The sequence below is a fragment of the Montipora foliosa genome, chromosome 9, assembly GCF_036669935.1.
Source record: "Montipora foliosa isolate CH-2021 chromosome 9, ASM3666993v2, whole genome shotgun sequence".
Lineage (NCBI taxonomy): Eukaryota > Metazoa > Cnidaria > Anthozoa > Scleractinia > Acroporidae > Montipora > Montipora foliosa.
Genome location: NC_090877.1, coordinates 43,162,863 through 43,185,994, shown reverse-complemented (window position 1 = coordinate 43,185,994; position 23,132 = coordinate 43,162,863). Strand labels below are relative to the sequence as shown.

The 23,132-nt window shown below is 41.0% G+C and overlaps 1 protein-coding gene across 1 annotated transcript in view; it reads right to left on the bottom strand.

The window, feature by feature from the left end:
• Nucleotides 1–23,132, bottom strand: part of LOC137970653 (uncharacterized) — a 72,656-nt gene that overhangs the window by 12,602 nt on the left and 36,922 nt on the right. The window contains exons 18-39 of the mRNA XM_068817178.1: nucleotides 22,861–23,132; nucleotides 19,149–19,259; nucleotides 18,234–18,350; nucleotides 17,420–17,536; nucleotides 16,073–16,192; nucleotides 14,404–14,784; nucleotides 13,993–14,103; nucleotides 12,984–13,103; nucleotides 11,930–12,310; nucleotides 11,523–11,633; nucleotides 10,565–10,684; nucleotides 9,511–9,891; nucleotides 9,103–9,213; nucleotides 8,144–8,263; nucleotides 7,091–7,471; nucleotides 6,676–6,786; nucleotides 5,537–5,656; nucleotides 4,367–4,747; nucleotides 3,960–4,070; nucleotides 3,002–3,121; nucleotides 1,793–2,173; nucleotides 405–521 (exon numbers count right to left, since the gene is read on the bottom strand). The exon at nucleotides 22,861–23,132 is cut by the window's right edge and continues 112 nt beyond it. Of these exons, the coding sequence (XP_068673279.1) occupies nucleotides 405–521; nucleotides 1,793–2,173; nucleotides 3,002–3,121; nucleotides 3,960–4,070; nucleotides 4,367–4,747; nucleotides 5,537–5,656; nucleotides 6,676–6,786; nucleotides 7,091–7,471; nucleotides 8,144–8,263; nucleotides 9,103–9,213; nucleotides 9,511–9,891; nucleotides 10,565–10,684; nucleotides 11,523–11,633; nucleotides 11,930–12,310; nucleotides 12,984–13,103; nucleotides 13,993–14,103; nucleotides 14,404–14,784; nucleotides 16,073–16,192; nucleotides 17,420–17,536; nucleotides 18,234–18,350; nucleotides 19,149–19,259; nucleotides 22,861–23,132 (4,295 nt within the window). The remainder of the gene's footprint in view (nucleotides 1–404; nucleotides 522–1,792; nucleotides 2,174–3,001; nucleotides 3,122–3,959; nucleotides 4,071–4,366; nucleotides 4,748–5,536; nucleotides 5,657–6,675; nucleotides 6,787–7,090; nucleotides 7,472–8,143; nucleotides 8,264–9,102; nucleotides 9,214–9,510; nucleotides 9,892–10,564; nucleotides 10,685–11,522; nucleotides 11,634–11,929; nucleotides 12,311–12,983; nucleotides 13,104–13,992; nucleotides 14,104–14,403; nucleotides 14,785–16,072; nucleotides 16,193–17,419; nucleotides 17,537–18,233; nucleotides 18,351–19,148; nucleotides 19,260–22,860) is intronic.

Genomic DNA, 23,132 nt, shown 5'->3' with positions numbered 1-23,132 from the left:
AAGGATAATATATCTTAAATACTGAAGTAACAACAAAATTCTAAATTCAGCAGGACCATACTGAAGAGTGTGGTTCTCTGATAATAAAAATGACAAATGGTAATAATTTTTTCTAAATTGTCGAGTGAAGTGCGAGGATCACTTCTAACTTCCGTCTATAACCCGCACTTAGCTTCAAATACATACACTTGTTTTCATCGAGTCCTTCCACGGGAAACACATGAGCCTAACAAATTGACCTGCCGCCAACTGAGTGGCTTCAAAGCTCAGTTTGTAGAGCACCGCACTCGCATTGTTTTGGACATTTCGTAGAGAATATCATGCATAAATGTTCCAACAGTGTTTGAAAACCAAGTGTTCGCAAAAAAATCATTTTGTGTAACAAAAAGTATCGTTATTCTTACTCTGTTCGCAGTTTTTGCCGAAAAAACCCGAAGTGCATACGCATGTATACCCTCCCCTTGTGTTACGACATTGGCCACCGTTCTTGCAGGGCTTTACAGTTGCGCACTCATCCACGTCTACGGAAAAAGAAAGTGAAAGCAATTGGAAAATAATAGATTTAATGCTATTTCTTTGCATTGCTGCAAATTTACATTTCACCAACTCCAGAACAGAACACCGGTCTATTTAACAATCATTCCATGAGCGCGTATTTGATATGAGATGAACGCGTTCCAAACTAAATTAAATTCTAAACGCTTGGACACTTGGAAATTTAAGCCAATCAGTTCCAGCTTGACAACACTTCACCCAATCAGTTTCCATATCAAGTCATACGGTATATGACTGCATGAGCTGATAACCGAGATTAGGTGAACCAATCAGAAAGCTACAAAAGCAGTATCCGAGGTCGAAAGTTTACGAATAAACAATTATTCCACGAGCGCGCGTTGGATACGAGATGATAGATAGCCAACGAGGCGTGAAGCCCGAGTTGGCTATGATCATTTCCTATCCAACAAGGACGTGTGAATAAATCTTCCATACTTAATTTTGTGAAAATAAACTGAGCCCTACAGTTACTGATATTTCTGGGTATCAGTTTTTGGTCTTTTCTTTCGGGTTAAAAGCATTCCGAAAATTAGAAACCCAAAATTTTCTCGGCATTTTTTTGGTACGCTCAAGTGCTCCCAAAGGTCCACTGCTCTTATATTCTCTAAGGTGTGCCTTTAAAGTATTCCACCCAATAGACTTTGTTGTTACGTTTTTACCTTGGCCAACTTAACATCTCATTCTACGATCGAAAAATAGTTACCTTGTTCACAGTTATTGCCCTTAAATCCAGGAGTGCATTTACACTTGTAACCATTGCCGTTGGGTTCGCAGGTCCCACCGTTCTGACAAGGGTTTTTAGCCATGCATGTGTCTGTTAAAGGGGTAATTATGTATTGTGTGGATTCGAATGCAGTGGCCAAAATTTTAAGTACAAATCATATATTTGGGTTCAACCAGCTTGGCTTTAAGCCCGTCGCAGACGTGGAGGAAACACCTGCGCAAAGCACGTCCCGAGGCAGTTAGCTTGTGTGCAGGAAGATTTTGGTCAGATTATAGTTTTTGACTCGTGAGGAAAATTCCTCATCGAAAGCGACCATTGTGAGAATCTGGAGAGCCAGGCCAGGTGTAATCCAGTAAAATCGCAAGTCCTAATTACACAAGGAATAGGGCCCTTTTCTCGCCCGCAAAAACGGTCACCATTCAATGACGTTTTAGAATCGGTATACTGGGGCTACCAATTAATCCCTTACAAACTGGTCAGTCGACAAATTCAGTGAAAGCCAATGCAACTTACTATGGCCGTTATCCCCACAATAACGAAGTGAACAGTAATTTGTTCGTGGCAGTTTGTACACAAAGAAGGAACCACAACTGCGAACAGTTATCTGAATACTCCAGCGACAAACATTGTTGCTCCAGTGAAAACAAACTTTTCGCGAGACAGGGCCATCATTCTTGCTGGGGTGTTGACCATTCATCCAACCAGGCGCACGCGTACCACAGTGATTGATTGGCACTGGTGATGTGGGTATTTTGGTGCCAGCGGCCCCTGAGAAACGATACCACTTGGGGACAGAGGAAAGGTCGTTGCGATCACACTTGAATATGTTGTTACTTGGTTTCGATGCACGATCAGCAGTATTGAGTGTGGTGTAGCTAGAGCATTCGACTGGTGCTGTTAAAGAATTAACGTAATTGAAAGAACAGTTGACGAGAAGAGGCAAAAAACATTGATGGGTTAAAAGCAGAAGCCGTGTGGGAGTTTTTTAGAAAACAAATGCGCGATTAGGGACTAAAAGCATGCATACAATTTTCTGCCTTTGGTTATTCGTTTCTTATTGGCTACCTAAACAAAGGGTTCTGTTGTACCCGTGCTTCGCACATTTCGGATTAAGAAAAAATGATACTTGAAAACAGATATCTTTCCTATTATGTTGCAATCGCGGCCACTACTGAAGGACTGATCGCGGCCACCAGGATAGAACGAAAAAATGAGAGTTTAAACTTTTTTTTCTTTAGAGACCCATGACGTCACAAAAAATCGTGCGATACGTGTGGCGCGTGCTGTCACAGTCATCAGCAAAACAAAGTCACCTGATAGGATGAATGTTTCTGAATAAACAGTCAACAACAAACGAAAATTTCGAGGCGCTTTGATCATTAAAACCTTCTATTAGGACACAAAAAGGTCATAAAAAGCTAATTAAAAACAAGTTAATTCGTCTCATTCGTCTGATTGTAGATCTTAAGTGAAAACCAGAATTAAAGTTAGAGAAAAAGCAATCGTGCGCCAGTGAATTTATTGTCCTCAAAAAAACGATGTTATATGATTGGATAAAAGTTTCCGCATGTTCCACCAACGTTCGAGGGGTTTAAAACCATTTGTCAAAATACTAAAAAAAGAAAAGACAACTTAATGCGCCTGTATATCCTGGTCGCAAGTCTGGATTGAAAAACGGTCTTCCGTTAATGTCCTGATCTTATTTGACGTAAGTGAGGTTACCTTGATCGCAATTCTTGCCACCATAAAATCGCCCAACACAGGTGCACTGATAGCTTCCTTTGGTATTCTTACAAACACCGCCATTCTTGCAAGGATTAATCGGCAAACATTCGTTCACATCTACCACAAACACAGAAAGGGGTTATTATTTTTAATCACTCGCTATAGATAGCGTCTCTGAATTTCTTCCAATATTTTTGGATCCATCCAGCAGTTAAATACTATACTTGGCCTTTGCATAAGCGCTACCTTGCGTTCCTCACGTTATATAGAATCTATTTTTAAGGGGAATTCGACGAACCAACAACACTTCATTGTTACCGCTAAAACGCATTCATTTGACAATTCAAAAAAAAACCTTCAAAGCTCTCCGATTTCTTTTGCTTTAGCCGTTTCCAAGAAACCTGCACGTCATCTTTCTCAAGGGCAAATTACATCACGATCCCCGTTAACAGTTGCACCATAATTTCCGTTTTACTCATTTTGAATTGGGAGCTGAAGCAAGGCAACGACCACAGCTAGGAGAACTGTCTCAATATATTATTTCACGTCATTGCAATAATTTCGCAATTACTCCAACTTCTTTGGAGTGAAAAGGGTGAAATCAACATTCCAGCAATAAGATTAATATAAAAGGTGTGGATCTTTGGAGAGACATGTGAAAATTGATCGTCAGGTACTCGCTTCCTCCTCGTCACCTCAAAGTTGGTCATTTTGCGTCGTTGTCAGAACGACAACGGCTCTTAAGCACTCTGCTATCAATTGTAAAGAAATTAATACAATATGTGCAGCAGGTATATACGCAAAAATGTAGATGTGAAATGTGCGTAAGTCAACGTTGATTGGTCTAACATACTTTAAGGTGTTCTTTTAAAATACCTCAGGCAATCGATTCTGATGTTTACCATTTTATTTCCACCAAAAAAAAACTTCTCATTCTTCAATCGAAAATATTTACTTTGTTCACAGTTATTTCCTGTAAATCCAGGAAAGCATTTACACTTGTAACCATTGCCGTCGGTTTGGCATGTCCCACTGTTCTGACAAGGGTTTTTAACCATACACTTGTCTGTTGAAAGGATAGATATGTATCGTGTGAAATCGAATGCGTTGGATCGAAAACGATAAATCATATTTTTCCCTGCAACCAGCTTCGCTTTAATCCCGCAGAACACGGGGAGGAAAGAACTGATCAAAGAACCTCGTGATGAAGTTAGCTCAGCCGCTTCGTCGCGTGTGTGGTACGATTTTGGTGAAATTCTCGCTTGACCATTCAATGACATTCAGTCTACTGGGGTCACCGCATAATCCCCAACAAACTGGGAATTACAGTCATAAACTTTAATGACAGACAATTCAACTTACTATAACCGTTATCCCCACAATAACGAAGCGAACAGTAATTTGTTCGTGGCAGTTTGTACACAAAGAAGGAACCACAACTGCGAACAGTTATCTGAATACTCCAGCGACAAACATTGTTGCTCCAATGAAAACAAACTTTTCGCGAGACAGGGCCATCATTCTTGCTGGGGTGTTGACCATTCATCCAACCAGGCGCACGCGTACCACAGTGATTGATTGGCACTGAAGATGTGGGCATTTTGGTGCCAGCGGCCCCTGAGAAACGATACCACTTGGGGACGGCGGAAAGGTCGTTGCGGTCACACTTGAATATGTTGTTACTTGGTTTCGATGCACGATCAGCAGTATTGAGTGTAGTGTAGCTAGAGCATTCGACTGGTGCTGTTAAAGAATTAACGTAATTGAAAGAACAGTTGACGACAAGAGGGAAACAACATTGACGGGTTAAAAGTATAAGCCAGTTGGAAGTTCTAAGAAAACACATGCGCGATTAGGGACTAGGGCAGGCATACAATTTTCTGTCTTCGATGGTTCGTTTGTCATTGTCTACCCAAAGGTTCCATTGCTCTCGTGCTTCGCACATTTCCGATTTACAAAACATGATACTTGAAAACAGATATATTTCCTATTACGAATATTCTTATATTGCGATCGTGGCCACCAGAATAGAACAAAAAAATGCGAGTTTAAGTTTTTTCGTTAGAGACCTATGAGTCAGAAAAAGTAGAAAAAACAACCTTGCGGCACATGCGGCAAGTGCTTTCATCGTCGTCAGCAAAACAAAGTCAGTTGATTGGATGAATGTTTCTAAATAAAGCGTCAACAACAAACGCAAATTTCGAAGCGTTTTGATCATTAAAACCTTCTATTAGGACACAAAAAAGTCAAAAAAGCTAAGTAAAAACAAGTTAATTCGTCTCATTCGTCTGATTGTGAAAACCAGAATTAAAGTTAGAGAAAAAGCAATCGTGCGCCACGTGAATTTATTGTCCTCAGCAAAGCGATGTCATATGATTGGATAAAAGTTTCCACATGTTCCACCAAAGTTCGGGGCGTTTAAAACCATTTAAGACAAGTTAATGCCCCTGTATATGCTGGTTGCAAGTCTGTAGTGAAAAGAAGCCCTTCGTTGAATAGTCTCCTGATCTTATTTGACGTAGTTGAGATTACCTTGATCGCAATTCTTGCCACCATAAAATCGCCCAACACAGGTGCACTGATAGCTTCCTTTGGTATTCTTACAGACACCGCCATTCTTGCAAGGATTAATGGGCAAGCATTCGTTCACATCTACCACAAACACAGAAAGGGGTGATAAGCCACTTCGGAAAATACCATAATACTCATTGTTTGTCTCCTTAAAATTTTGCATAAGCATTGTTTCCAGTTTCTCTTGGGACTTACAATGGTCCCAAGAGAAAACAAAAACAATGCTTAGGCAAAATTTGTGGGGACAAACAAAGAGTATTATGGTATTTTCCGAGGTGGCCAATTATAAACACAACAAAAAGGTTAATCATCACTCGCTATAGATAGCCTCTCTGAATTTCTTACAATATTTTTGGATCCACCCAGCAGTTAAATACTATACTTGGCCTTTGCATAAACGCTACCTTAAGTTCCTCACGTTACATAGAATCTCTTTTTAAGGAGAATTGGACGAACCAAAAACAAGTCATTGTTAACGCTAAAACAATTTTTAAAAAAAGCCTTCAAACCTCTGCGATTTCTTTTGCTTCAGCCGTTTCCAAGAAATATACACATCATGTTTCTCACGAACAAATTACATCATGATCACCGTTTATAGTTGCACCATAATTTCCGTTTTACTTAGTTTGAATTGGGAGCTGAAGCAACGCGACAACCACAGCTAAGAGAACTGTCTAAAAATATTATTTCACGTCATTGCAATAATTTCGCAATTACTCCAACTTGTTTGGAGTCAAAAGGGTGAAATCAACATTCCAGGAATAAGATTAATATAAAAGGTGTGGATCTTCGGAGAGACATGTGAAAATTGATCGTCAGGTACTCGCTTCCTCCTCGTCACCTCAAAGTTGGTCATTTTGCGTCGTTGTCAGGACGACAACGGCTCTTAAGCAATCTGCTATCAATTGTAAAGAAATTAATACAATATGAGCGGCAGGTATATACGCAAAAATGTAGATGTGAAATGTGCGTGAGTCAAGGTTGATTGGTCTAACATACTTTAAGGTGTTCTTTTAAAATACCTCAGGCAATCGATTCTGATGTTTACCATTTTATTTCCACCAAAAAAAACATCTCATTCTACAATCAAAAATATTTACCTTGTTCACAGTTATTTCCTGTAAATCCAGGAGAGCATTTACACTTGTAACCATTGCCGTCGGGTTGGCACGTCCCACTGTTCTGACAAGGGTTTTTAACCATACACTTGTCTGTTGAAAGGATATATAGATATGTATCGTGTGAATTCGAATACGTTTACTCGAAATTTAAGGACAAATCATATTTTTCTCTGCAACCAGCTTCGCCTTAATCCCGCGGAAAGCACACGTGGAGGAAAGAGATGATCAAAGAACCTCGTGACGCAGTTAGCTCAGCAGTTTCCTAGCAGTGTGTGGTAATATTTTCGCCTCACCATATAATGATATTTAAAATCGGTCTACTGGGGTCACCATATAATCCCTTACAAACCGGTTAATACAGTCGAAAAATTTAATGACAGAAAATTAAACTTACTATAGCCGTTATCCCCACAATAACGAAGCGAACAGTAATTTGTTCGTGGCAGTTTGTACACAAAGAAGGAACCACAACTGCGAACAGTTATCTGAATATTCCACCGACAAACGTTGTTGCTCCAATGAAAACAAACTTTTCGCGAGACAGGGCCATCATTCTTGCTGGGGTGTTGACCATTCATCCAACCAGGCGCACGCGTACCACAGTGATTGATTGGCACTGATGATGTGGGCATTTTGGTGCCAGCGGCCCCTGAGAAACGATACCACTTGGGGACGGCGGAAAGGTCGTTGCGGTCACACTTGAATATGTTGTTACTTGGTTTCGATGCACGATCAGCAGTATTGAGTGTAGTGTAGCTAGAGCATTCGACTGGTGCTGTTAAAGAATTAACGTAATTGAAAGAACAGTTGACGAGAAGAAAAAAACAACATTGACGGGTTAAAAGGATAAGCCATTTGGAAGTTCTTAGAAAACACAGGCGCGATTCGAGACTAACAGCATGCATACAATTTTTTGCCTTTGGTAATTTGTTTGTCATTGGGTGCCCTAAGGTTCTATTGTTCTCGTGCTTCGCACATTTCGGATTTACAAAACATGATACTTGAAAGGTGCCTAATCTAATGCAAATGAGAACAATCTATTGTTTTTGCTTATTTGCATTAGATTTGGCACACGTCAAGTTCGACGTTTAAAACGGGCCTAAAACCTTCTATTAGGTCACAAAAAGTTAACTAAAAACAAGTTAATTCGTCTTTGTATCCTGATTGTAGATCATAATTGAAAACCAGAGTTAAAGTTAGAGGAAAAGCATTCGTGCGCCACGTGCCTTTATCGTCGTCAGCAAAAAGGTGTTATATGACTGGATAAATGTTTCCACATGTTCCTCCAAACTCCGAAGTGTTTAAAACCATTTGTCACAATTAAAAAAATTGTCAAGAAACACAGTTAATTAATGCGCCTGTGTATACTAGTTGCAAGTCTCTATAGTAAAAGGCAGCCTTTCGTTGAATAGTGTCCTGATCTTATTTGACGTTAGTTGAGATTTACCTTGATCGCAATTCTTGCCACCATAAAATCGCCCATTACAGGTGCACTGATAGCTTCCTTTGGTATTCTTACAAACACCGCCATTCTTGCAAGGATTAATCGGCAAACATTCGTTCACATCTACCACAAACACAGAAAGGGGTTATTATTTTTAATCACTCGCTATAGATAGCGTCTCTGAATTTCTTCCAATATTTTTGGATCCATCCAGCAGTTAAATACTATACTTGGCCTTTGCATAAGCGCTACTTTGCGTTCCTCGCGTTATATAGAATCTATTTTTAAGGGGAATTCGACGAACCAACAACACTTCATTGTTACCGCTAAAACGCATTCATTTGACAATTCAAAAAAAAACCTTCAGAGCTCTCCGATTTCTTTTGCTTTAGCCGTTTCCAAGAAACCTGCACATCATCTTTCTCAAGGGCAAATTACATCACGATCCCCGTTAATAGTTGCACCATAATTTCCGTTTTACTCATTTTGAACTGGGAGCTGAAGCAAGGCAACGACCACAGCTAGGAGAACTGTCTCAATATAGTATTTCACGTCATTGCAATAATTTCGCAATTACTGCAACTTCTTTGGAGTGAAAAGGGTGAAATCAACATTCCAGGAATAATATTAATATAAAAGGTGTGGATCTTCGGAGAGACATGTGAAAATTTGATCGTCAGGTACTCGCTTCCTCCTCGTCACCTCAAAGTTGGTCATTTTGCGTCGTTGTCAGGACGACAACGGCTCTTAAGCACTCTGCTATCAATTGTAAAGAAATTAATACAATATGAGCGGCAGGTATATACGCAAAAATGTAGATGTGAAATGTGCGTAAGTCAACGTTGATTGGTCTAACATACTTTAAGGTGTTCTTTTAAAATACCTCAGGCAATCGATTCTGATGTTTACCATTTTATTTCCACCAAAAAAAAACTTCTCATTCTACAATCAAAAATATTTACCTTGTTCACAGTTATTTCCTGTAAATCCAGGAGAGCATTTACACTTGTAACCATTGCCGTCGGGTTGGCACGTCCCACTGTTCTGACAAGGGTTTTTAACCATACACTTGTCTGTTGAAAGGATAGATATGTATCGTGTGAAATCGAATGCGTTGGATGGAAAACGATAAATCATATTTTTTCCCTGCAACCAGCTTCGCTTTAATCCCGCAGAACACGTGGAGGAAAGAACTGATCAAAGAACCTCGTGATGAAGTTAGCTCAGCCGCTTCGTCGCGTGTGTGGTACGATTTTGGTGAAATTCTCGCTTGACCATTCAATGACATTCAGTCTACTGGGGTCACCGCATCATCCCTAACAAACTGGGAATTACAGTCAACAACTTTAATGACAGACAATTCAACTTACTATAACCGTTATCTCCACAATAACGAAGCGAACAGTAATTTGTTCGTGGCAGTTTGTACACAAAGAAGGAACCACAACTGCGAACAGTTATCTGAATACTCCAGCGACAAACATTGTTGCTCCAGTGAAAACAAACTTTTCGCGAGACAGGGCCATCATTCTTGCTGGGGTGTTGACCATTCATCCAACCAGGCGCACGCGTACCACAGTGATTGATTGGCACTGAAGATGTGGGCATTTTGGTGCCAGCGGCCCCTGAGAAACGATACCACTTGGGGACGGCGGAAAGGTCGTTGCGGTCACACTTGAATATGTTGTTACTTGGTTTCGATGCACGATCAGCAGTATTGAGTGTAGTGTAGCTAGAGCATTCGACTGGTGCTGTTAAAGAATTAACGTAATTGAAAGAACAGTTGACGAGAAGAAAGAAACAACACTGACGGGTTAAAAGGATAAGCCATTTGGAAGTTCTAAGAAAACACAGGCGCGATTCGAGACTAACAGCATGCATACAATCTTTTGCCTTTGGTAATTTGTTTGTCATTGGCTGCCCCAAGGTTCTATTGTTCTCGTGCTTCGCACATTTCGGATTTACAAAACATGATACTTGAAAGGTGCCTAATCTAATGCAAATGAGAACAATCTATACTTTTCGCTCATTTGCATTAGATTTGGCACACGTCAAGTTCGACGTTTGAAACGGACCTAAAACCTTCTATTAGGTCACAAAAAGCTAATTAAAAACAAGTTAATTCGTCTTTGTATCCTGATTGTAGATCATAATTGAAAACCAGAGTTAAAGTTAGAGGAAAAGCATTCGTGCGCCACGTGCCTTTATAGTCGTCAGCAAAAAGGTGTTACATGACTGGATAAATGTTTCCACATGTTCCTCCAAACTCCGAGGTGTTTAAAACCATTTGTCACAATTAAAAAAATTGTCAAGAAACACAAGTTAATTAATGCGCCTGTGTATACTAGTTGCAAGTCTCTATAGTAAAAAGCAGCCTTTCGTTGAATAGTGTCCTGATCTTATTTGACGTTAGTTGAGATTTACCTTGATCGCAATTCTTGCCACCATAAAATCGCCCATTACAGGTGCACTGATAGCTTCCTTTGGTATTCTTACAAACACCGCCATTCTTGCAAGGATTAATCGGCAAACATTCGTTCACATCTACCACAAACACAGAAAGGGGTTATTATTTTTAATCACTCGCTATAGATAGCGTCTCTGAATTTCTTCCAATATTTTTGGATCCACCCAGCAGTTAAATACTATACTTGGCCTTTGCATAAGCGCTACCTTGCGTTCCTCACGTTATATAGAATCTATTTTTAAGGGGAATTCGACGAACCAACAACACTTCATTGTTACCGCTAAAACGCATTCATTTGACAATTCAAAAAAAACCTTCATAGCTCTCCGGTTTCTTTTGCTTTAGCCGTATCCAAGAAACCTGCACATCATCTTTCTCAAGGGCAAATTACATCACGATCCCCGTTAACAGTTGCACCATAATTTCCGTTTTACTCATTTTGAATTGCGAGCTGAAGCAAGGCAACGACCACAGCGAGGAGAAGTGCCTCAATATATTATTTCACGTCATTGCAATAATTTCGCAATTACTCCAACTTGTTTGGAGTGAAAAGGGTGAAATCAACATTCCAGGAATAAGATTAATATAAAAGGTGTGGATCTTTGGAGAGACATGTGAAAATTGATCATCGGGTACTCGCTTCCTCCTCGTCACCTCAAAGTTGGTCATTTTGCGTCGTTGTCAGGACGACAACGGCTCGTAAGCACTCTGCTACCAATTGTAAAGAAATTAATACAATATGAGCGGCACGTATATACGCAAAAATGTAGATGTGAAATGTGCGTATAAGTCAAGGTTGATTGGTCTAACATACTTTAAGGTGTTCTTTTAAAATACCTCAGGCAATCGATTCTGGTGTTTACCATTTTATTTCCACCAAAAAAAACATCTCATTCTACAATCAAAAATATTTACCTTGTTCACAGTTATTTCCTGTAAATCCAGGAGAGCATTTACACTTGTAACCATTGCCGTCGGGTTGGCACGTCCCACTGTTCTGACAAGGGTTTTTAACCATACACTTGTCTGTTGAAAGGATAGATATGTATCGTGTGAAATCGAATGCGTTGGATCGAAAACGATAAATCATATTTTTCCCTGCAACCAGCTTCGCTTTAATCCCGCAGAACACGTGGAGGAAAGAACTGATCAAAGAACCTCGTGATGAAGTTAGCTCAGCCGCTTCGTCGCGTGTGTGGTACGATTTTGGTGAAATTCTCGCTTGACCATTCAATGACATTCAGTCTACTGGGGTCACCGCATAATCCCTAACAAACTGGGAATTACAGTCAAAAACTTTAATGACAGACAATTTAACTTACTATAGCCGTTATCCCCACAATAACGAAGCGAACAGTAATTTGTTCGTGGCAGTTTGTACACAAAGAAGGAACCACAACTGCGAACAGTTATCTGAATACTCCAGCGACAAACATTGTTGCTCCAATGAAAACAAACTTTTCGCGAGACAGGGCCATCATTCTTGCTGGGGTGTTGACCATTCATCCAACCAGGCGCACGCGTACCACAGTGATTGATTGGCACTGAAGATGTGGGCATTTTGGTGCCAGCGGCCCCTGAGAAACGATACCACTTGGGGACGGCGGAAAGGTCGTTGCGGTCACACTTGAATATGTTGTTACTTGGTTTCGATGCACGATCAGCAGTATTGAGTGTGGTGTAGCTAGAGCATTCGACTGGTGCTGTTAAAGAATTAACGTAATTGAAAGAACAGTTGACGAGAAGAAAGAAACAACATTGACGGGTTAAAAGGATAAGCCATTTGGAAGTTCTAAGAAAACACAGGCGCGATTCGAGACTAACAGCATGCATACAATTTTTTGCCTTTGGTAATTTGTTTGTCATTGGCTGCCCTAAGGTTCTATTGTTCTCGTGCTTCGCACATTTCGGATTTACAAAACATGATACTTGAAAGGTGCCTAATCTAATGCAAATGAGAACAATCTATACTTTTCGCTCATTTGCATTAGATTTGGCACACGTCAAGTTCGACGTTTGAAACGGACCTAAAACCATTTATTAGGTCACAAAAAGCTAATTAAAAACAAGTTAATTCGTCTTTGTATCCTGATTGTAGATCATAATTGAAAACCAGAGTTAAAGTTAGAGGAAAAGCATTCGTGCGCCACGTGCCTTTATCGTCGTCAGCAAAAAGGTGTTACATGACTGGATAAATGTTTCCACATGTTCCTCCAAACTCCGAGGTGTTTAAAACCATTTGTCACAATTAAAAAAATTGTCAAGAAAGACAAGTTAATTAATGCGCCTGTGTATACTAGTTGCAAGTCTCTATAGTAAAAAGCAGCCTTTCGTTGAATAGTGTCCTGATCTTATTTGACGTTAGTTGAGATTTACCTTGATCGCAATTCTTGCCACCATAAAATCGCCCATTACAGGTGCACTGATAGCTTCCTTTGATATTCTTACAAACACCGCCATTCTTGCAAGGATTAGTCGGCAAACATTCGTTCACATCTACCACAAACACAGAAAGGGGTTATTATTTTTAATCACTCGCTATAGATGGCGTCTCTGAATTTCTTCCAATATTTTTGGATCCACCCAGCAGTTAAATACTATACTTGGCCTTTGCATAAGCGCTGCCTTGCGTTCCTCACGTTATATAGAATCTATTTTTAAGGGGAATTCGACGAACCAACAACACTTCATTGTTACCGCTAAAACGCATTCATTTGACAATTCAAAAAAAACCTTCAAAGCTCTCCGATTTCTTTTGCTTTAGCCGTTTCCAGGAAACCTGCACACCATCCTTCTCAAGGGCAAATTACATCACGATCCCCGTTAATAGTTGCACCATAATTTCCGTTTTACTCATTTTGACTTGGGAGCTGAAGCAAGGCAAGGATCACAGCTACGAGAATTGTCTCAATATATTATTCCATGTCATTGCAATAATTTCGCAATTACTTCAACTTGTTTGGAGTGAAAAGTGTAAAATCAACATTTCAGGAATAAGATTATTATAAAAGGTGTGGTGGATCTTTGGCAGAGACATTTGAAAATTTATCGTCAGGTACTCGCTTCCTCCTCGTCACCTCAAAGTTGGTCATTTTGCGTCGCTGTCAGGACGACAACGGATATAACTAAGTTACAAAAATGTCAAATGCAGTCGTCCGTCCTTTCTTAAGCACTCTGCTATCAATTGTAAAGAAATTAATACAATATGATATGAGCGGCAAGTATATAAGCAAATATCTAGGTGTGAAATGTGCATAAGTCTAGGTTGATTGGTCTAACACGCTTCAAGGTGTTTTCTTTTAAAATATTTCACGCAATTGATTCTGATGTTTGCCATTTTATTTCCGCCAACGTAACATCTCATTCTACAATAAATTTGTTTTACCTTGTTCGCAGTTATTTCCTGTAAATCCAGGAGAGCATTTACACTTGTAACCATTGCCGTCGGGTTGGCACGTCCCACTGTTCTGACAAGAGTTTTTAACCATACACTTGTCTGTTGAAAGGATAGATATGTATCGTGTGAATTCGAATACGTTTGCTCGAAATTTAACGACAAATCATATTTTTCTCTGCAACCAGCTTCGCCTTAATCCCGCGGAAAGCACACGTGAAGGAAAGAGATGATCACAGAACCTCGTGAGGCAGTTAGCTCAGCAGTTTCCTCGCAGTGTGTGGTAATATTTTCGCCTCACCATTTAATGATATTTAAAATCGGCCTACTGGGGTCACCATATAATCCCTTACAAACCGGTTAATACAGTCGAAAAATTTAATGACAGAAAATTAAACTTACTATAGCCGTTATCCCCACAATAACGAAGCGAACAGTAATTTGTTCGTGGCAGTTTGTACACAAAGAAGGAACCACAACTGCGAACAGTTATCTGAATATTCCACCGACAAACGTTGTTGCTCCAATGAAAACAAACTTTTCGCGAGACAGGGCCATCATTCTTGCTGGGATGTTGACCATTCATCCAACCAGGCGCATGCGTACCGCAGTGATTGATTGGCACTGGTGATGTGGGTATTTTGGTGCCAGCGGCCCCTGAGAAACGATACCACTTGGGGACGGAGGAAAGGTCGTTGCGGTCACACTTCAATATGTTGTTTCTTGGTTTCGATGCACGATCAGCAGTATTGAGTGTAGTGTAGCTAGAGCATTCGACTGGTGCTGTTAAAGAATCAAAGTATTAACTATTTGAAATAACAGTTACAAAACTAGAAGTCATTACAAAAACAGTTATTGTCATGGGTTAAGTTTTATATACCGCACATATCGCAAAGTCTTATGGGTGACATCGGACGTCAGCTTGTAAAGGCGCCTCTGGCAGAAGCTATCAGTCCATATTTGATCACGGAGTCGAACTCACGACCTCCCGGATGGCAGCCCGGTACTCAACCAACTGAGCTATCGGTGCGCAGCGGGAGAATCTAGGTAAACCACCTGGTAGTGCATCCGACCGATGCTACGGGGTTCGTGGCTTCTAATCCTGCGAACGATTCTGATTTTCAATAGAGTTGTCCTTTCAACCGTTGCCAAGCAACTAGCTTACAATACTAACAGGCCATTTCCGAGTTTATGTCTGCCTCGTCTTCAAAGGGAGTCTAAGTGCGAAGTTTCTCTCTTGAAGATTAGTTTTCATTCATGGGGAATCACAAAAACGTCGTACTTAGACTCGCTTTCGGTGAAGAGGAGGCAGACATGAACTGAGCTAGAAGAGACTCGTAGAATACCACACTTCATTTGCTGCACTGAAATGACAACTCAAGTATACCCAACATGACAGTGTCAATAAAAATTGATCATTTCATTCATTCACTGGGTTTAAAAATTACTTTCTCTTAAAGGGGCTGTGTCATGAATTTTATCTTAATTAAGCGACTGAGAATTGCCAGCCAAATCAAGCGAAAAATAAAAGTAACTACTTTAAACATGGAAGGAACCTTTGAATAAAACAACAAATACAAAAGGAAGCCGGGATGGGCAAAATTGAACAAGAATAACATACATACTTGCCGGAGGCAAAGCAGGTGGCTATTTACAAGTGCGGCAGAGAAGTTGAACCAGAAACTACAAAGATTAAATTCAACGAGTGGTCAGAGCGGATCCCCGGATCTCGAGGCAAGCGCTCTAACCACTGGACCACACTGCCGATTCAAAAAGGGAAACGTTCTCTGTAGCTTACAGCTTAAATTATGTATGCTCGACAGTCAAATTTTTGTCCAGAACCTTTGAGTTGTGTTGTTTAAAAATAACAGTAATTCTAGGTTAACCTTAAGATGCATAGCGAGTTAAATGACACAGCCCCTTCGAATATGCTACCATGCATTTGATATTTCAGCCCGAACAGTATGTTCAACGTTTGTCACAGGAACGTGGTTTAATGTTTCAAGCTAGAGCATCGAAACTAGCCTGATAGGAAGGTGTTAGGAACAGTAAAAATACTTCACTAACTTACCTTGATCGCAGAGCTTTCCTGTGAACCAACGCCCAACACAGGTGCACTGATAGCTTCCTCTGGTATTCTTACAAACACCGCCATTCTTGCACGGATTGATCGGCAAGCATTCGTTCACATCTGCCACAAAGACACAAGGGGATCATTTGGCTAACACCTTTGAATTAGAGTTGACGTCAATGCTGTTTTTAGGTACTTTATGAATACCTTGAGGGCACAGAGAAATATAAATTTACTCAAGTATTCACTGTATTGTTAGTAAACGAAAATGATGACGTTTAATCACCAAAATGTCAATGCTGACGCCCATAATAGCTGTGGTTACACACACCTTGGGTTTGGGACCACAAGGAGGGTAAATGGCTTGGGTTTGGTTCAGTTCAGGTTTCATGTTACCCTTAGGGATGCGGTTACACAGTAAAAGACTCGCAGGGTAAAATAATAGGGTGTAATTGATATAATTAGGAATCTTCGTTCATTAGCTACGTTCTGCTTTATGATTAGCCAAGCCACCTCAGGGAGCAGATAAACCGTATTTTTCAGTTCTGGAACTATCATGGGAAGTTCTTTTGTTCTTTTTGATGTATCCATGAAAATAACCCTATTGCAGTTTCGGTCTAGGGAAAGGGGTTGCACATAAAAAAGTCCTTGCCCGTGGACAAACCCTATTTACCCGTGGGTAAAAGCGCTAGTGTAACCACAACTAATGATGACCAAAAAGGTACGGGCGGCTCGTGTACGTGCGTGTTAAATTACAATTACAAGTGAATTCATAATTGAATTTATAATTTCAAATGACGTCAGATGACGTCAAATGACTCCTCACCAAAAAGAGAGGTGAAGGTGGGGCATACTCAGGGACAGAATAAGCCACTTCGGAAAATACCATAATAGTCTTTGTTTGTACCCCCCAATTCTTGCATTAGCATTGTTTCCAGTTCCTCTTGGGACTTACAATGGTCCCAAACAATGCTTTATTCAAAATTTGAGGGGACAAACAAAGAGTCTTATGGTATTTTCCGAAGTGGCCCATACTACTACAACTTTTTGGGACAAATCTAACTTGTGTAGGGCTTCCAAAAGAACTTCCTGTGGCTAAAAGGCATATTTGGTTAACCATAAAGAGATCTTGCACAGTGATTTGGGATGAGAGGAAATTAGGTATGATTGCACAATTCCGTCAATGTGGCAGCAAAACGAAGATTGTCCATGAGGTCAAAGTACCATTTTCTCTATTGCTGCGCACAACTAAACTTGGTTTGCCGCTAAGTTCAAGTGTTTCAGTCCCTCTCCAAAGTTTGATTTGTTATCATTTTTAACTGTCACCATACGTTTTAATTATCCAACCTTCATCGCAATGTCTTCCTTTATAATTTGCAGGACATCGACAGCTGTAACCACCAACATTGTTTACGCACGTGGCTCCATTTTTACACGGTTTGTGAAGATTGCACTCGTTAACATCTAAATAAATCAAAATGAGATAATTTATAATGCTACAGACCACCTAATACACGCACAAGTAAACTAACGCACGACAAATTGCCGTACCTGGTATTCACAGGCTCAAAAGCAACATTCTCCTGTATTTTCAGTTTCACACGAGTCCAGAGCGGTCATTTTGGTGGCCTCAAACAAAGATACGGCTGCCAAGTGCTCTTGTCTCTAAGTCATCCCTATTCTTATGCAAATGTTGCCTTTGTTTCGGATTTTAAAAGAAGTCATGAACCCTCTGTTTCGGAAGCAAATGGGGCTACAGTTTCAGTAACAATGGGTGACGTCTAAGAAGTGTTTTCTTCGCAACAATCACAACACATGTAGAGTCACCTCTCATGACTTTACGGATGACTCTCGTTTCCAGTGCGGAGTGGCCAAAACGGATGCTTGAAAACGATACTGTAAAACGCCGGAGAATGTAGTTAGGGTTGGGGAGCACCGGTCAGCATTGGTTTGACCATTTAAGAGCCCCAAGAGTAGGGAATCGACTTCTCAGTGGGGTAGTTTATCTCTGGCAGCATGCGGTCAACGAGTTGGACTACGGAAATCTTAATACAGCCAGAAATCATGCTAATTGCCCCCTGCCTAGAACCTTTAATGAGAAATTCACTTTGCTCAGTCTAACACACTGATACCAAAAGACATAAATCCTCGATTTATGTACCTATCTCACAATTCCTCCCCGTGAACTTTGCACTACACCGGCATCGGTAACTTCCCACCGCGTTGATGCAAGTGCCACCATTTCTACACGGATTGTTGACAGCACATTCATTTATGTCTTAAATTAAGAAAAGACAACATGCGATAAGTTTAACTAAGAGAAAAACAATGGCTGTACTCAGTAGTGCGTTTTACATTTTGGTGGATTTCTTTGCTGTCCTCTTTCCAACAGCAGGGACCTGTGCGATAAAAACGAGCACGCCCAAAATTCAACGGGTTCCAGGAGTCGCGGAGTACGTTTGAAAGTCGTGGGGAAGGGGGGGGTGGGTGGGTGGGGGTAGGTTTTGACAAGGATCAAGGAAGAGTGAAGGGAGGGGAGGGGGGGAGGGTTTAAGAGAAAACAACACCGTAGAAAAAAAAGTGGCAGATTTTCCCTCTCCGCGGGCCCTGGCTTTAATGACCAATAAAGAGATTTAGAGTCGCGTTTACGGAAAACGGAAAACGGCAAACCTCAGTCTAAAATTTTTTTTTTTTTACCGAAAATCAAAGAAACCTGTTCGGTCGTAGCTCATTTTAACTTCCAACTTCCAAGTGTCCAAGCGTTCAGAATAGGAAAAATAAGCAATTATTCCATTCGCGTTTGTCGCCTATGAGACAGGTTATAGCCAACTCGGCACTAGGTGCCTCGTTGGCTATTTACCGTCGCATATCCAAAGCGTGGTCATGGACTAATTGTGAAATTAAAAAAACTACACAAACAGACAATATGTAAAGGTAAAGAAGCGTTCTTCAAGCAAAGCGCAGACCTATTGACGGGGTATTAAAAAGACTCCATCTACTTCTCAGGATAGGCAGGGAGTGGGGGGGGGGGGGGAGGGGGGAGTCACAGCATATGCTGTCAAATGTACACACGTACCTTTGTCGCAGTTCTTTCCCTGATATCCCGGTCTACATCGACAATAGTAACCACTTCCCTGTGGTTTGCAAGTTCCGCCATTTCTACATGGATTCTTGGGCTCACAGACGTCTTGCAAAGAAAAAAAGGGTTGAAATTAAACAGTCATAGATGCGGAGAATCGTGATGATGATGATGATGACGACGACGATGATAATGATGACGACGACGACGATAACGATGACGATAACGACGATGACGATGACGACGACGATGATGATGATGATGATGGCGACGACGACGATAACGACGATGATGATGATGACGATGTCGATAATGATGGCAATAATAGTGAAACAATTAATTATGACCTAATTGATTAGAGTTTTAAAGTTTTTTTTTGTGTTTCACAAAACAGGGTTCGCACACTTTTTTAAACCAAAAATTCAAGGACTTTTCAAGGACTTTCAAGGGCCAAATTTTGAAATTTCAAGGACCTCTTTTTTATTTATGTCGATGAATTTACCCATAGAAATGGTCTGACAGTGCAATTCTTCCTCATTTCCCGTAGCGTACATGCGTGAAAATAATGCAAAGGCACTGGTAACCATTCTCGACCCCACAGCTCGTCGCGTTTGTATGACATGACTTGAGTGGCTGATTATTTTCACTGAAGTTTTCAAAAATTAAAAATGCGGGTCAGAAAAAAATTCAAGGACTTTCAAGGACCAGGAATGAAGAGCAGAGATTTTCAAGGATTTTCAAGGCCTTGAAAATGCACTCTCAAAATTCAAGGGTTTTCAAGGGTTTTCAAGACGCGTACGAACCCTGCAAAACGACTTTAAACCAAGTTTAATCTTATTCGATTCGCGCTGAACCAACGAAATCCTTTCCTTTGAAAGGAAACCAAAGTTTGGGTACACACCGAAGGAAACGTAACGCAAGTCCGCTACGAGCCTAAAAGGCCCACCAGGCCGGCACTTATCTCCGGTTTCTGTAGCATGAAGCGACTAGGAGTATTTCTACTCCCCCCTTGGATGGGATGCCAGTAAATCGCAGGGTTAGCCCCAGCATTTTCGCCGGTACCCATTTATACACCTGGGTGGTGAGAGGCACCGTGAGAGTAAAGTGTCTTGCCCAAGAACACAACACAATGTCCCCGTCCAGGACCCGAACCCGGACCATTCGATCCGGAGTCGAGCACACTGACCATGAGGCCACCGCGCCTCCCACACCGCCTCCGCACGTTTTACATTTTGCTTCATTTCTTCGCCGTTCTCGTCTTGACAACCGCGTGAAATGATCAAATTTGAGGTCATGTGGAGGACGAGAGCACCTGACGATAAATTTTCAATATTCTCTCGAAATATCCACACCGTTGTCACCAACTTTATTCTCGGTTTTCACATGACGTCACGACCGCCATGTTGGTGCCCTAAACAAAGAAAAGGCAGCCATGTTGGTGCCCCGACCAAATCGTCCGGAAATTTAACTCTATTATTATGCAAACACTTCCTTTTGTTTTCGTTGAAAAACATGGCTGTTGATCACGTGAGTGAAAACCAGCAATTCTCGGAATGTGTACTCACACTTTCCAAGCCGAGCAACTTGGGGTAATCGCAAAATTATTACAGTAACGATAAATAATATTTTTAGACAACCTTCTCGTCGCTGTCGTCGTCGTACTTGCTTAAAGTCCCTACTGTCTCCAAACAACGGCTTGCGCATACTCGATAAAGACTTTTAAAACACGATTTCTGCAGAGTCATTTCTTTCTCCTTCGAGTTAAGAAAGACTCTGCTGGCAGGGTGGTAACAAGCAGACAAACTAGCAAATTATAGAAATGAATGACTGTTTTGAACATTGTCTCCTGAACGGGACACTTGTCACCTGAACCAAGAGTGAATTAGATAAGAGTGTTGTCATGGCACGGGTGGGGTCTCCAGCACAGTCACAAATGTGTCTAGTTTTAGAATACCCGTTCGCGAAAATCAGTTGTCATGTTCCTGAAAAAGCATGGCAGAAGCATTCACGCGTGACATAGCTTCTTCTGATTGGTTAAAATTGGCGGCCCTTTGTTTGTTTCGCACGCAAAGTGTATTTAAAAATAAATCCATTTGTGACTGTGCTGTGGCAAGACCACAAAGTGATAGCTCAACACTTTTATCTAATTCACTCTTGCCTGAACCAAGAGTCCATTGCCCAAAAGTAAGAATCTGGTATCAGGTTTGTCCCCATCAGCGTCAGAAAAGTGACTATTTTAAAACTTTTGCGGGAAAATAATCAACAGACTACTAAATCGGCTAATTCAATGTTGTACTCAATTCAAATCCCCGGGAGTTAAGATTCTTTGTGTATTGTATTTGAATTATAATGTAGCATTCACATTTAAATGATACGGAAATACCTGAAACAAGGCTTTGAATCGGGTACAACATTGAGTTAGCAATCTCGTATACATTCCCAGACAGAGTCCTCGGGTTTTCTGGTCAGCGGGTGAGCGCCCGGAGAGACTCTGGGATAATGGACTTGAACTATTATTTTGATTGGTCGCTTGCATAACAATGGCAGTTCAACAGGAAGTCGGTAAGTAAAGTAATTCGGAAAGCCCAGAATTCGGAGGGAGATTCAAAATCTAAAACTAGTTTCAGTGCTGTTTGTTTTTTCTACCTCAGAAATATATAAATCATAAAAACAATAAAACGACGGGGTTTGAATTATGTTTAATACAGCACGGGAATTTTCCCACGCTGCTAAAAACTGATTACCGTTGCTGTTGCAAAAGTACCATGGAAAAATATTACATCAGTTTCTTTGGGGAGAAATCCGTGGAAGAAGGTCTTGTCGAAGCCATTCAGAATTACGGAAACATAAAATTGTAGTAGAAGAGGACATTGGTGTCGTTTCCACAAACATTTGTCGATCGTGTTGCTAGCACGATGTTATTCTGCACGATGCACGCCGAAACACTAAAAATACACTTACCGAAAGCGTCAGAAGTTTCATCTTCACTCGCTCTTACAGCAAGCCAATGATCATTTCTCCAGTTTCTTTTATGGTGTGAAAGGCTAAAATGTTTGTTTCTCGAACACTCTCAACCCGCCATTTCTACTGTTTACTGTTTCAGTTTAAACTCAAGCATGCGCAATAAGACCGGAACCCACCTTTTCTGGGAAAATGGAGTCCATTATACCCAGAGTCTCTCCGGGCGCTCACCCGCTGACCAAAAAAACCGAGGACTCTGGAAACCAGATTGTGAGTTAGCCGATTTGGTCTCCTGTTTTTTTTTTCCCGCAAAACTTTGTTTAAAAGATAGACATTTTTCTGACGCCCAAGGGGACTGGGCCAATTTGAGCAAATCTTATACTTGGGTGATGGATTCTTTCCTGAACCTAGTTTAATGGCCCAACTCCCACGAGTCTCCTATTGCAGCATTTGCTAAAGTTTAAACACCCCGGAACCATGCAACATCACGCAACACCGGAACGTCACGCAACATCCAAAATAATAACGACGAACAAAAAAGTAATAATTTCTTCTTTTTTTTTTGTTTGGGTGTTCTGTGATGTTCCGGTGTTCCGGGAGTTCCGGGTGTTCTGGTGTTCCTCTGTTGTAGCACACGCCTCCTATAGCTCAGTCATAAAGCATCCGAACTCGTCGTACGTGCGACTCCTGCATAGCAGCCACTCGAGTCACCATTGAAGCATTTCATCTATTCATTTCAGCTACTTACTGTGTCCTTTGTCACCACAGTAGCGAAGGTAGCAAACTGGCGGTTTCTCCAGCTTATACACATAATGCCCACCGCAATTTCGCACTTTGATCACGACACTCCACCGACAGCAATTACGGCTCCAGTGGAAACAGACTTTTCTGTTGACAACGCCATCTTCCTTCTTGGGATGCTCTCCCTGCATCCACCCTGGCGCATGCGTGCCGCAACGCTGTGTAGGCACACAGGAGTTTGGTATCTTAGTTCCTGCGTCTCCAACAAACTGGTGCCAC